At 41.5% G+C, this 12,829-nt stretch overlaps 2 protein-coding genes across 8 annotated transcripts in view; both read right to left on the bottom strand.

Annotated features, from left to right (window-relative positions):
- The window catches only part of LOC110946484 (butyrophilin subfamily 2 member A2-like), a 417,600-nt gene that overhangs the window by 372,858 nt on the left and 31,913 nt on the right, over positions 1-12,829 (bottom strand). The window lies entirely within an intron of this gene.
- LOC127532328 (butyrophilin subfamily 3 member A3-like) overlaps positions 7,062-12,829 on the bottom strand; it is a 114,324-nt gene continuing 108,556 nt past the window's right edge. The window contains exons 9-11 of the mRNA XM_051943928.1: positions 7,696-7,776; positions 7,324-7,431; positions 7,062-7,223 (exon numbers count right to left, since the gene is read on the bottom strand). Coding sequence (XP_051799888.1) covers positions 7,086-7,223; positions 7,324-7,431; positions 7,696-7,776 — 327 coding nt within the window. The 3' untranslated portion in view covers positions 7,062-7,085. The remainder of the gene's footprint in view (positions 7,224-7,323; positions 7,432-7,695; positions 7,777-12,829) is intronic.

Below are 12,829 nucleotides of genomic sequence, written 5' to 3'. Positions count from 1 at the left end.
ACCTCCACAGACTTTCTGCAGAACCACAACATCTCTGCTGCTGTTAACAGACTCTGACTGTTTGTTTGCTTTTCTATAAACCAGATGAGGAAATTCTACATGAATACAGACACACTCTGATGAAAACAGACTCATTTTCTATGATTTCCTGGTTTTAATGGCAGTAAAAACATCTGGACTCTGTTTAACTTGGTGTTATTCTGAATGAAGCCTGCAGGGGGCAGAGTAGGACTGAAATCAGACACAAAGACACAAGAGTGTGCAGAAGAACAACAAGCTGCCACTGCTGCACATGGACTCACTTCTGAATTCTCACATTTATCATTTCACTTTTTCTGGGCTTTTGTGGAGAAATCATTCCAGCAGATCTTCCAGAAGTAAATATTTGTTAGTGAAGTTGTAGCACGTCATTAAACCTGTGAACTCCAAGCAGCAGTTTGTGGATAGTTCTTGGTCCCGTCATGTTTTTCTTCACTCTGGTTCATTTTTCAATCTAAAGTCCTGCAGCTCTTTAGAATAAAATGTTGTCAGTTTGTGAAGTTGAAGACGTTAACAGAACCTGACTCATACATGAACTATTTCTATCAGACACAACTCAGAAGTTTAAAATGCTACAATATTACATACTATGCAGAATTTACATATTATGATTCAAGAGAAAACATGTACAGTTTAGATTCTTCAGTCTTATTTTTCCCCCTGTGCTGTATCAGTGTTACTTTTCTCCCCACAGTCCAAATCCATCAGAGTGATTTTAAGCTGGTTGTAGGTGTGAATGTGAGTGAGTTGTTTGTGTTTGTGATGGACCAACAACCCTCCTAGGGTGTGTCCTGCTGTCATTTAACGTTTATGATGCAATTAGACCATTATATTAGAACAAATAATTACGCTCTGTTCATTCATTTTGACTCAAATGGTCGTCTTCTCCCTGGTAAAGAAAGCTCAGAAGCGACTGGACTTCTTAAGGCAGGGATATCAAACATGCGGCCCACGGGCCAAAACCGGCCCTCCAGAGAGTCCAATCTTTGGACACTTTGTAAAATGTAAAAATTACAAAGAAGATATTAACAGCAGATTATAAATTTGTAACCCGTGACAGGTTGTTTTGGTCATAAAGTAAAATACTACATTACTCATTGTTCTTTTATCATTTTGTGTCACTTTTTTTGTAATATTTTGTATTGTTTTTGTTGTTTTTCTCTTTTTTTGTCTGAAGGTGCATGTCCACTAGATGCGAGTTTCCCATCTGTTAACGCGTTACATTTGAAAATGGTGTGGATGGTGGGCGGTCCCCAGCAGGCCACAACATTGTCTCGTGGCAGCACTCGAGCAACAGCGGGCTGCTATGTGGGTTAGGGTTAGGGTTGGGGTGAGGCATATGATTGTTCTGGAATTATACATGACTGAAAAGGAGAATATGAAATTGAAATACTGAGTAAATAAAAATAGCTTTACTTCAAGACTTTTTAAAAGAGGTTAATGGCAATCTGGTATAACATTTATTTGGATAGCCTCATGTTGTAGACATATTTCTTATTTTCAACAGGTAACTAGACAGGATGCAAACCAATCTCAAATCTATGACAACTTAAAAGAAATCCTGATTTCAGATGTCTGCTTTGTGAGCTAACTGAGTGAATCAAAATATTTTCCCACTTTCTCCATTATAATTAGTCAGTTGTTTGAACATACCGTTATCCAGTGTACCGCTGATCTATGAATCACCTGGTAGGAAACAAATACTTCCCCAGGAAAATGTAGCCATGTAGTAAAACCATAGAGATGGAAATGCAATAAAGCTGCATCTTTCTGTAATACCACAAATTACATGGTGCTCTCCAGCTAAATTGTATTGCTGGCACAGACAGCTCGGTGTAAGTTCGCAATAGATACAATCCAGAAAGTCCACCAATGAACCAACGCAGCTGTCTAACGGCATTGTGTAATGCCTGGACATGTCTGTTGGCTGATTGTCTTGTGCTGGCTAGCCATATTATAACAATAGGCAGATGACCGCTACCTTCCAGTTCTCTACAGTTGAATGTTATAGCAAAGTACCACAATAAACTTCTGTTGAATGTTACTGTGTCGATAGCCTCAAGTGTATAAAGTAGGGTGAATGCAGTGTGAGAGTGAGTGGATGGTGGTGGTGGGAAGGAGCTGATGGCGTGAATTAGCAGCCCCGCTTCTGTCAGTCTACCCCAGGGCAGCTGTGGCTACATATGAAGCTTACCACCATCGTGTTTGGGAGTGAATGAACAATGCAGTTGTAAAGCGTCTTTGAGTGCCTAGAAAAGCGCTATATAAAAGCAATGCTTTATTATTATTATGTACGATCTAACCGATGCTTTGAAAAATGTTTCAACTTACTTTCTTGACTTCTACCCGCTCGAAACCGTCTCACCTTTGAATCACTGCAGGCCTGTTGGTAGTTGAGAGCGCTGATGCATTAAAATCATAAAGTGCTTTACAATAAAATACTAGAAAAAAACAATTTTAAATACATATATAAAACAATAAAATACATATATAAAACAGAATAAGAAAAATGTCAACCAAATGCTCTTCTAAACAACAGTGTCTTCAGTCCACAGATTCTGCAAAACGCAGAGACAAAGGCAAAGCATTTCACAACGTGGGGGCCACAAACTGAAAAGATCTCTGTCCTCGAGTTCTGAAGTTTACATGAGGGATTACAAGCAGGTTCTGACCTGAGGAACGAAGAGCACGACCAGGAGAGTAAGGAGTCAACATCTCCAGGATATAATGTGGAGCTTGACCATGCAAAGCCCTGAAGGTGACAACTAAAATCTTAAAATCAATCCTGAATTTGACAGGGAGCCAGTGTAAGGCTGATAACACAGGAGTGATATGGGACATTTTGGAAGTTCCAGTCAACAGTCTGACAGCCAAATTTTGGACAAGTTGTAACTTTTCAAGATAGGTCTGATTTAAACAAGAAAAAACAGAGTTACAATAGTCCAACCGTGAAGATATAAAAGCATGGATAACCATTTCCAAATCCTTCTTTGAGAGCATTTTTCGAATTTTTGAAATGTTTCTTAAGTGATAACAACAATTTCTCACAAGCTGCTTACTGTGCGCCTCAAAGGACATGGCCTGGTCAAATACAACCCCCAGGTTTCTAAGGCTGGATTTGACAGATGCGTCAAGTGAACCAAGATGCTGCTTGATATGTGCAATCTGTTTGAGGCAAGCCAGTCTTTGATGCAGGTCACACATTCTAGAAATGATGATAAACGATGGATTTCAGACTCTTTAAAAGAACAATAGACTTGAATATCATCTGCATAGAGGTGGTAGGATACATTTTTAAAGCTACCAATAATCCGTCCCAGGGGTAAAATATACAATAAAAATAAAATAGGGCCCAAAACTGACCCCTGTGCAACACCACAGGTCAAAGCAGAGACATCAGACATAACACTGTTAATAGATACATTAAAAGTTCTCCCACGTATATAAGAAGAAAACCATTGGAGGACAGATCCTGAAAACCCCATTTCATTTTTAAGTCGACTGATCAATATACTGTGATCTACAGTATCAAAAGCGGAGGTTAAATCTAAAAGTACGAGGACAGTAAAGCGGCAAGAGTCTGCAGCCATCAACACATCGTCTGTTACATTGACAAGAGCAGTTTTCAAAAACCCAGACTGAAATGAATCAAACAAGTTTTGCTGTTCCATAAAATGTGTCAATTGTCCTGCCACTATTTTTTCCAGAACTTTGGACACAAAAGGGAGTTTTGAAATAGGCCTATAGTTTTTAGGCTCAGAAGGATCAAAGTTTGGCTTTTTTAGAATAGGGTTGACCACTGCATGTTTAAAAAAGCTGGGAACCAAACCAGATTTAAAAGAAAGATTAATCAGTTTTACAACCCAAGGGCCAACAACGTCAAAGGTTTTTATAAACAGAGATGTGGGAACAATGTCAGTAGGACTTGATGACAGTTTCATTTTTCCTATTAACACCTTCACATCCTGTAGGCAAACAGGAGTGAAGGAAGACCAAGAACACATTGGGGCAAATTCAACAGAGCAAAAAAGTTGACTGCGGTAAAGTGATGCTTGCTCTGATGTCTTGAAATTTGGTCACAAAAAACCTCAGAAAATCATTGCAGTCCTCCTTCGAATAAACAGGGATATGAGGTACAGGAGGCGCAACAAGATTATCAATTGTATCAAAAAGGACTTTCGAGTTTTTCTTATTAGAAGAAATCAGATTTGAAAAATAAATTGAACGAGACTGTTTAATCCTTTTTATTCAGCTCCAGCATCAATCTTTAAGGTGGAGCCTGTGCTCTTCTAAATTGGTGGATTTCCAAAGACGCTCAACTTTTCGACACTTTCTTCTAAAAGTACAAATGGTGTCATTCATCCACGGACAAGGCTTTTTATAAGAACCTGAGATCTTTTTTACAGGTGCCACAATGTCTAAAACAGACAAACAATGGTTGTTGAAACCTGTTACAAATGATTCAACATCATCACACTCGGCAAAAGAAGTATGATCGAAAGCAGCACAAAATTCAACACATGTTGTTTCATGAAAGAAGCGTTTCTGTGTGACAACATTACAAACATCAGGTTCATTCTCAAAAGACAAATTAAAAGATACACAACTATGGTCACTGATTTGGAAATCATTTACACAGAGCTGATCAATATTTAATCCACTAAAGAAAACTAAATCTAAAGTGTGGCCTTTTTCTGTGTAGCTCCAGAAAAAATGCTGTACAAACTTAAAAGATTCCATGAGAGCGAGCAGCTCTGCTGCAAATGGACAGGACGAATTGTCAACTTGGATGTTGAAATCTCCAAGGATGGCGAGGGTAATCTGGGGGTCGATACAGTAGAACTAGTGCTGTCAGGCGATTAAAAAAATTAATCTAATTAATTACAGATTTGTAATTAATTAATCACATTTTAATCTCATATCTGCTAAAGGTCCCCAAATAAAGAATTTGAATTCTAGGACATTACAAAATTGTAGTGCATGACTAATCAATTGAATACACCAAGAAGAGAACATTTGAATTCCAAATTTTTATTGGTTTAGTGTGCTTCATAAATCAAATTCAAAAGAAAAAAAGGTCAAGCACATCAGCAAACCAATTAGACCAAGTGCATGATTCAAAAATGCAATACAGTTAAATAAAATAAATAAAATTCAGAAATAAGATAAGGCTGAGTATCAAATAGTCACATAAGCAAACTCTCGATCAAAACGAATACTAAAGCTGACTCAATACAGCAATTCAAAATGAATAACACGCCTCTAAATAAGGCAACATCAATATCAAAATGCCAACAGGCATTTCTTTTAAAAGGGTATCTCCAGTCATAATCTATGTTTGTCTCAAAAATCACCTCACCTGTTTTCAGTTCATCTCATACTATCCATACAACCAACCTCAGCTTGTGGAAGTTTAGATTCAACTTTTTGCAAAAATCAATCATTTTGTCGATGTTAACATATGGGGACCAAAAATATTTAAAAATTGTTCTGAAGTGTCAAGTTTCAAAACATTGCCCTTCATTTTTCTCAAGAACATTGTTTTAAAAAATAATCTAAACTTCATGTTTCTCTTCCCGTTTATGGTTTATAGCAAGTTTAAGATTATCTTTTTATAACAATATAAGTCAGGCTGGAGCTGCTTTGGTGATACGAAAATTCCTTTTTACACAAGCTACAAATCACTGCGTTCTTGTTAACAGTCCCGTCTTTGTTTTTTTTATAAATAAACTTGCCATTCAAAGGGCCAAGTAGACTCTCCTCGCTTTTCTGTGTCCCATCCATGTTTGTTGTCACTCTGCTTTGAACTAGTGGCAGAGGGAGGAAGTGACGTACCACTGCAGCCTACGGGTCACTCACTGAGCCAAATTTAATATGCTTGCGCATTGACATGCCACCCATAATTAATTGAGTTAATGTTTTTAACGCGTTAATTTGCAGCATAATTAATTAATCTAATTAATGCGTTAAACTGACAGCCCTAACTAGAACACAATAAAAGAAGTGTGTCTTACCCACCTTATACATCTGAAGCTCACAGGAGGTAAACTCAGTTGTGTCCATTAAACTGCACTGATGAGAGTCTCTGAAGATGAGCGCCAATCCGCCTCCACGGCGCGAAGATCGAGGTGCCCCGAACACGGAGCAGCCTGGGGGACAAAGTTCTTTAAGATGAACATATTGATTTTCCTGCTGCCAAGTCTCTGTGAGGCACAACAAGTCCAACTTCTCCTTAGTGAAAAGGTCGTTAAGAGCAAAAGTCTTCCTCGTAATAGAGAGTGCGTTAAGCAGAGCAATCCGAATAGAGCGAGTGCGCGCGCTCAATGCGCGCTGGCCCGAGAGTCGCTCTGGTGACTCCACACCGTGATCCGACCCAGTTCGACACGTAACCGGGCACAGGACTCGCTAGCGGGGTACGGGACTGCGCACAGCTCGAGGAGGAAAGGTCCGGTCCGAAGAAATCCACGCTGACGGTGACTCACGGGCAGCGTCTCCATCCAAAGCGCAGCAAGCAACCGTTCTCAGACAACGCTCTCTCCCGCGAATACCGGATCCAAACAGCCAGGACGAGTGTCCACCGAGTCTCCGCTTCCGAAGTCTGGCTTGTACACCAGCTCTGGATCCCCATCTCCTTCTCCTGCCAGGGCGCCCGGAAACCAGCAGGTACTCCGGTGACGACGTGGGGCACTCCAGTTTTGGAGGGAAAAATTCAGAGTACCTTTCCCAAGTAAATGTTTTCCATTCTTGCTTTAATGCTAAGAAGCATATTGCGATCATAGTGGATGATTGCTGAGACACTGCTGTTGATCCAAAAGGTTGACACGAAACAATATAAAGCAAAAAACACCAAATATAGAGAGGCAGCAGACGCGCAACCGAACACAGGCACCATCTTGATGATATATATTAGCCTGAAGTCAGACTAAGATTAAACTCGAATATAACAGAAATGATAAAAAATAATGTTATTTGATATTTATAAAAAAAACAAAGACTCACTTTGATGAATGTAGAAATAAAAATGATGTTTCACATGTTTATTCACATTACAGCAGTCTGAAGAGCTCTCCATTGTTGCTGATGAGGTTCATCTTCATTTTGTCTCCAGGAATCCAGTACTTCAGTTCTGACCACACCAGATCAACATCATCAGGATGTTTGCTGAACCATGATGGGTGCGCTATCTGTACATGTAGTAAATGAAACAGTCACAGATTTAAAAACTGAATAAAATGAAGTGGAAAAAAGTAAAACTGTAACATAAAGTGAAAAGTTCAGACTCACACAGAGAATCTCTCCAGCCTGACGTTTGAATGACTCATTGAATGTAAACCTGACGAGTAGTTCACCGTTTCTATGTAGTGTTAACTTCCAGCCTTTCAGTTCCATCTCCTGCAGGAGGAAAATTAGACACCAAAGTAGAAAATCGACGTAATCTCCAATGTCTGTTTCATACATCATGTCCACAAATAAAGTTATGACCTCTTTACATGTTGACCTACAGACAAAATACACTCTGATGTTAACAGCATTAGCTGTTATATAATGAACCATTTAGAATATCTGTGGATATATTTGATCTTCATATTGATATAAAACTTATTGTACATGTTTACACAGTATTCAGAAGGTTCATCTACATGTAAACAACATTACCTCAGTCGAAATGTTCTTGAGACTGATGTAGCGGTCCCTTTCATTGACCTCTTCCATAATTATGGGTCCTGCCAGCTTCAACTGAGAGACAACACACAGGTCCGTTATTCAGGTGTGTGGAGGCAGGAAGTCACTCATTATTTCATTATTTTGAAAGGCAGCCCAGATTTTTATTTTCATTTTTGTATATATTCTATTCAGAGCAAATGGTTTTAAGTTTCAATGAAAGGTGGAATGAAGAGATTCTGATTAAATCTGCATTTTAAGCTCAGATTTGGATCATTTTTCTGACAGATTGAATGTGGCACACGGATAGTTCAAGGACTGTTGGAAACTGGAAAACTTGAAGGTTATTTCTGTTTTTCCAGTTTCTGACTCAAAATGTATTATTATTTTTTAATGAAATGTATTTCAAACCCACCAACAGCTTCTGGGATTCAGGGCATTAACCTAAACTGAAAAGTGAAGACCTCAAAGTGGGATTCCTCAAAAGGATCTGATACAACAGAAACATTTCCTTAAAAGTATCATCAATAAAATCAAGAGTTTCTCAAATCTTCTCTCACTGGACGATGAAGTTCATGTCATTGAGTCAATGAACTCACAACACTCAACTTTAACTGAATTCTTGTTTCTATTCACTGGAAGATGTGACTAAACTTGTGGTCATTCAAAAGGTTGAGTTCAGATTAAATGTCTAATAGTCTGATAATAAGTCTGATATTTATATGAACATTAAACCTGGCTGATCAGTAACACATTAACAGAGGAGGAATGTGATCACATTAAGCTTTGCTGCAGTCAAACCTCTGCAGCAAAGTTCAGAATATTTGCTACTACCACCAAGATCTGCACCCGCGGCGGCTCCACCCGGGCTCGCGCCCTACTTCACCTGAGTGTCCAAGTATGTCTTGGACACTTGGGTGAAGAGAGGTGCAGAGCTGTCAACCGATCACCACCTGGTGGTGAGTTGGATCCGATGGCGGGGAAGACTGTCAGACAGACCTGGTAGACCCAAACGTGTAGTGCGGGTGAACTGGGGACGTCTGGCGGAGGACCCTGTCCGTAGGGTTTTCAACTCCCACCTCCGGAAGAGTTTCTCCTGCATCCCGGGGGAGGTTGAGGACATGTATTCTGAGTGGTCCATGTTCAAAGCCTCTATTGCAGAAGCAGCTGCTAGGAGCTGTGGTCTGAAGGTCACTGGTGCCTGTCGCGGTGGCAATCCAAAGACCCGCTGGTGGACACCAGCGGTGAGGGAGACTTTTCGAGCCTGGTTGGCTCGGGGGTCTCCTGAAGCAGCTGACAGGTACCGGCTGGCCAAAAGGGCGGCAGCTGCGGCAGTTGTGGAAGCTAAAACTCGGGTGTGGGAGGAGTTCGGGGAGGCTATGGAGAAGGACTTTCGGTCGACCTCGGGGAAGTTCTGGCAAACCATTCGACGCCTCAGGAAGGGGAGGCAGGGCTTCGCTCAGGCTGTGTATGGTCGGGGTGGAGAACTGTTGACCCGTACTGGGGATATCGTCAGGCGGTGGAAAGAGCACTTCGAGGAACTCCTGAACCCGGTAAACACGTCCTCTATGGAGGAGGCAGAGCCTGAAGACTCGGGGGTATCTGCGTCCAGATCCGTGGCAGAGGTCGCCGAGGTAGTTAAAAAGCTCCTCGGTGGCAAGGCGCCAGGTGTGGACGAGATTCGCCCTGAGATGCTGAAGGCTCTGGACATTGTTGGACTGTCTTGGCTGACACGTCTATACAGTGTCGCATGGGCATTGGGTACAGTACCTGTGGAGTGGCAGACCGGGGTGGTGGTCCCTATTTTCAAAAAGGGGGATCGGAGAGTGTGTGCCAACTACCGCGGCATCACACTTCTCAGCCTGCCCGGGAAAGTTTACTCTAGGGTGCTGGAAGGGAGGATCCGACCGATAGTCGAACCTTGGATTCAGGAGGAGCAATGCAGATTCCATTCTGGTCGTTGAACAGCGGACCAGCTCTTTACCCTTGCGGAGCTGCTGAGGGGGTCATGGGAGTATGACCTGCCAGTCTACATGTGTTTTGTGGATCTGGAGAAGGCCTATGACCGTGTCCCCCAAGGGGCTTTGTGGGGGGCACTGTGGGAGTATGGGGTCCTGGGCTCGTTGTTACGAGCCGTTCGGTCCCTGTACGACCACAGTGAGAGCTGTGTCCGCATACTCGGCACTAAGTCAGACACGTTTCTGGTGGGTGTTGGACTCTGCCAGGGCTGCCCCTTGTCTCTGATGCTGTTTGTGGTTTTCATGGACAGGATTTCAGGGCGCAGTCGTGGTGGGGAGGGTTTTTGGTTTGGGAGCCTCAGGATCGCATCTCTGCTTTTTGCGGATGATGTGGTTTTTTTGGCGTCCTCAGACTGTGACCTCCAGCACACACTGGAGCGGTTTGCAGCCGAGTGTGAAGCGGCAGGGATGCGGATCAGCACCTCCAAGTCCGAGGCCATGGTTCTCTGCCAGAAACCGGTGGATTGCTATGATTATATATCTCGTCTGGCTTGGGAACGCCTCGGGATCCCCCAGGAAGAGCTGGAAAACGTCGCTGGGGGGAGGGACGTCTGGAACGACCTGCTTCGCCTGCTGCCTCCGCGACCCGGCCCCGGATAAGCGGAAGAAAATGGATAGATGGATGGATGGATGCGGTCAAGCCTGAGCTCAGTCTCACTTATTAAATGTTTAAATGAGATTTTATGGATATCTGAAGTTGTCTTGTTCCCAACAACAAATCAGTTTCTTATGAAAAGAGACAGAAGAGAGATGACAGCAGATAAACCTCCTGGTTCATGTCCTGGAGTTCTGTCTTCAGGTTTACAACAGTCTTCATCCACTTCTGCTTTTCATCCTGGAGCTTCTCTAACTGGAGACAGAATAAAAAGACAATTTATGTATTGAAGCACAGATACACATGACATGATTTGTGGAAAGATTAATTCTTCTGATTGGTTGGAGACTCATTAAAAGCATGTTCATGTAACATAGCTGAGTTCTGCTTAAATCTCTGTTTCTGTAGCTTTAGATGGTGACTTCTTCTGTGTGTTTGTCACATTATTTGACTTTCAGACTGATGGATGTTGATGTTTCTTTAGTGGTTTATAGGTTTATATAGTGGTTTAGTGGTTCCATGAATTTAACATTTTGATCTGATTCCGTAGAAAGTTAATGACGTTTCATTAATCTGATAAACAGTGAACTAGTTAACTTTCCTGCTAGAACTTTACATCACAGTGAGTTCAGTAGACATATCAGTCATTGATTGAAAAAGGTTTTGATGGTGACATTCACCTCTTCCTGTTGATTCTTCTCATCACTCCCAGTAGGGTCAGAGTTGGGAGCAAAGTTCATTTCATCCAGCTGCAAATAAACAAACACATGCTCTGTTTTAGTTTCTGATTTTAAAGAAGAATATTTACAGCTGAAAGAACTGACTTCAAAGTTGTACTATTTTGTCTGAGAACTAGTTTATTTTTTTCACCAAACATGAAAAATAAAATCAGAATTAGAGAGCACAGTGGAACTGAAGCTGAAACTGAAAACAGCTGTTTGTTGTCTTCTTCTGATGGATATTTGAAGTTGTTTTGGTCTCAACAACAGACCAGTATTACATGAAAAGAGAAGAGAGATGAGAGCAGATAAAGATCTGAGAGAAAACATGAACCTCCTGGATCATATTCTGGATCACTGTCTTCAGTTTCCTCTCAGTCTCTATAGACGTCAGCTTCTCATTCAGGAGTTTTCTCTTGGTCTCCATCAACTTCACGTTGTCTTCCATATACTGGAAACAAGAGAGAGACAAAACAGTGTACATTCGTGGTCAAAAGTTTACATACACTTGTAAAGAACATAATTTCATGACTCTCTTGAGTTTCCAGTTATTTCTACAACTCTGATTTTTCTCTGACAGAGTGATTGGAACAGATACTTCTTTGTCACAAAAAACATTCATGAAGTTAGGTTCTTTTATGACTTTATTATGAGTTAACAGAAAAAGTGACCAAATCTGCTGGGTCAAAAATATACATACAGCAATGCTAATATTTGGTTACACGTCCCTTGGCCATTTTCACTTTAATTAGATGCTTTTGGTAGCCATCCACAAGCGTCTGGTTGAATGTTTGACCGCTCCTCTTGACAGAATCGGTGCAGTTCAGTTAAATTTGTTGGCTTTCTGACATGGACTTGTTTCTTCAGCATTGTCCACATGTTTTCAATGGGGTTTAAGTCAGGACTTTGGTCAGGCCATTCTAAAGCCTTAATTCTAGCCTGATTTAGCCATTCCATTACCACTTTTGATGTGTGTTTGGGGTCATTGTCCTGTTGGAACACCCAACTGTGGCCAAGACCCAACCTTTGGGCTGATCATTTTAGGTTATCTTGAAGAATTTGAAGATAATCCTCCTTCTTCATTATCCCATTTACTCTCTGTAAAGCATCAGTTCCATGGGCAGCAAAACAACTCCACAGCATAATACTACCACCACCGTGCTTGACGGTAGGCATGGTGTTCTTGGGGTCAAAGGCCTCACCTTTTCTCCTCCAAACATATTGCTGGGCATTGTGGCCAAACAGCTCGATTTTTGTTTCGTCTGACCACACAACTTTCCTCCAGAAGGTCTTATCTTTGTCCATGTGATCAGCAACAAACTTCAGTTGAGCCTTAAGGTGTCGCTTTTGGAACAAGGACTTCCTTCTTGCATGGCAGCCTCTCAGTCCATGGCAATGCAAAAAACACTTGATCATGGACACTGACACCTGTGTTCCAGCAGCTTCTAATTCTTGGCAGGTCTGCTTTTTGGTGGTTCTCGGTTGACTCTTAACCCTCCTGACCAATTTTCTCTCAGCAGCAGGTGATAGCTTGGATTTTCTTCCTGATCATGACAGTGACAAAACAGTACCATGCGCTTTATACTTACAAACAGATTTTTTCACTGTTGCTCTTGGGACCTGCAGATGCTTTGAAATGGCTCCAAGTGACTTTCCTGACTTGTTCAAGTCAATGATTCGCTTTTTCAGATCTGTGCTGAGCTCCTTTGACTTTCCCGTTGTAGCGTTTGTGGGCATTTGTATCCACTGAGCCCTATTTAAATGGCCTCAGAAGTAACCAGCTGTAGTCACTCATA

This window comes from Acanthochromis polyacanthus, chromosome 23 (genome assembly GCF_021347895.1).
Source record: "Acanthochromis polyacanthus isolate Apoly-LR-REF ecotype Palm Island chromosome 23, KAUST_Apoly_ChrSc, whole genome shotgun sequence".
In the NCBI taxonomy this organism is placed as follows: domain Eukaryota; kingdom Metazoa; phylum Chordata; class Actinopteri; family Pomacentridae; genus Acanthochromis; species Acanthochromis polyacanthus.
The sequence above is the reverse complement of the archived record's forward strand: the minus strand, read 5'-3'. Positions and strand labels throughout refer to the sequence as shown.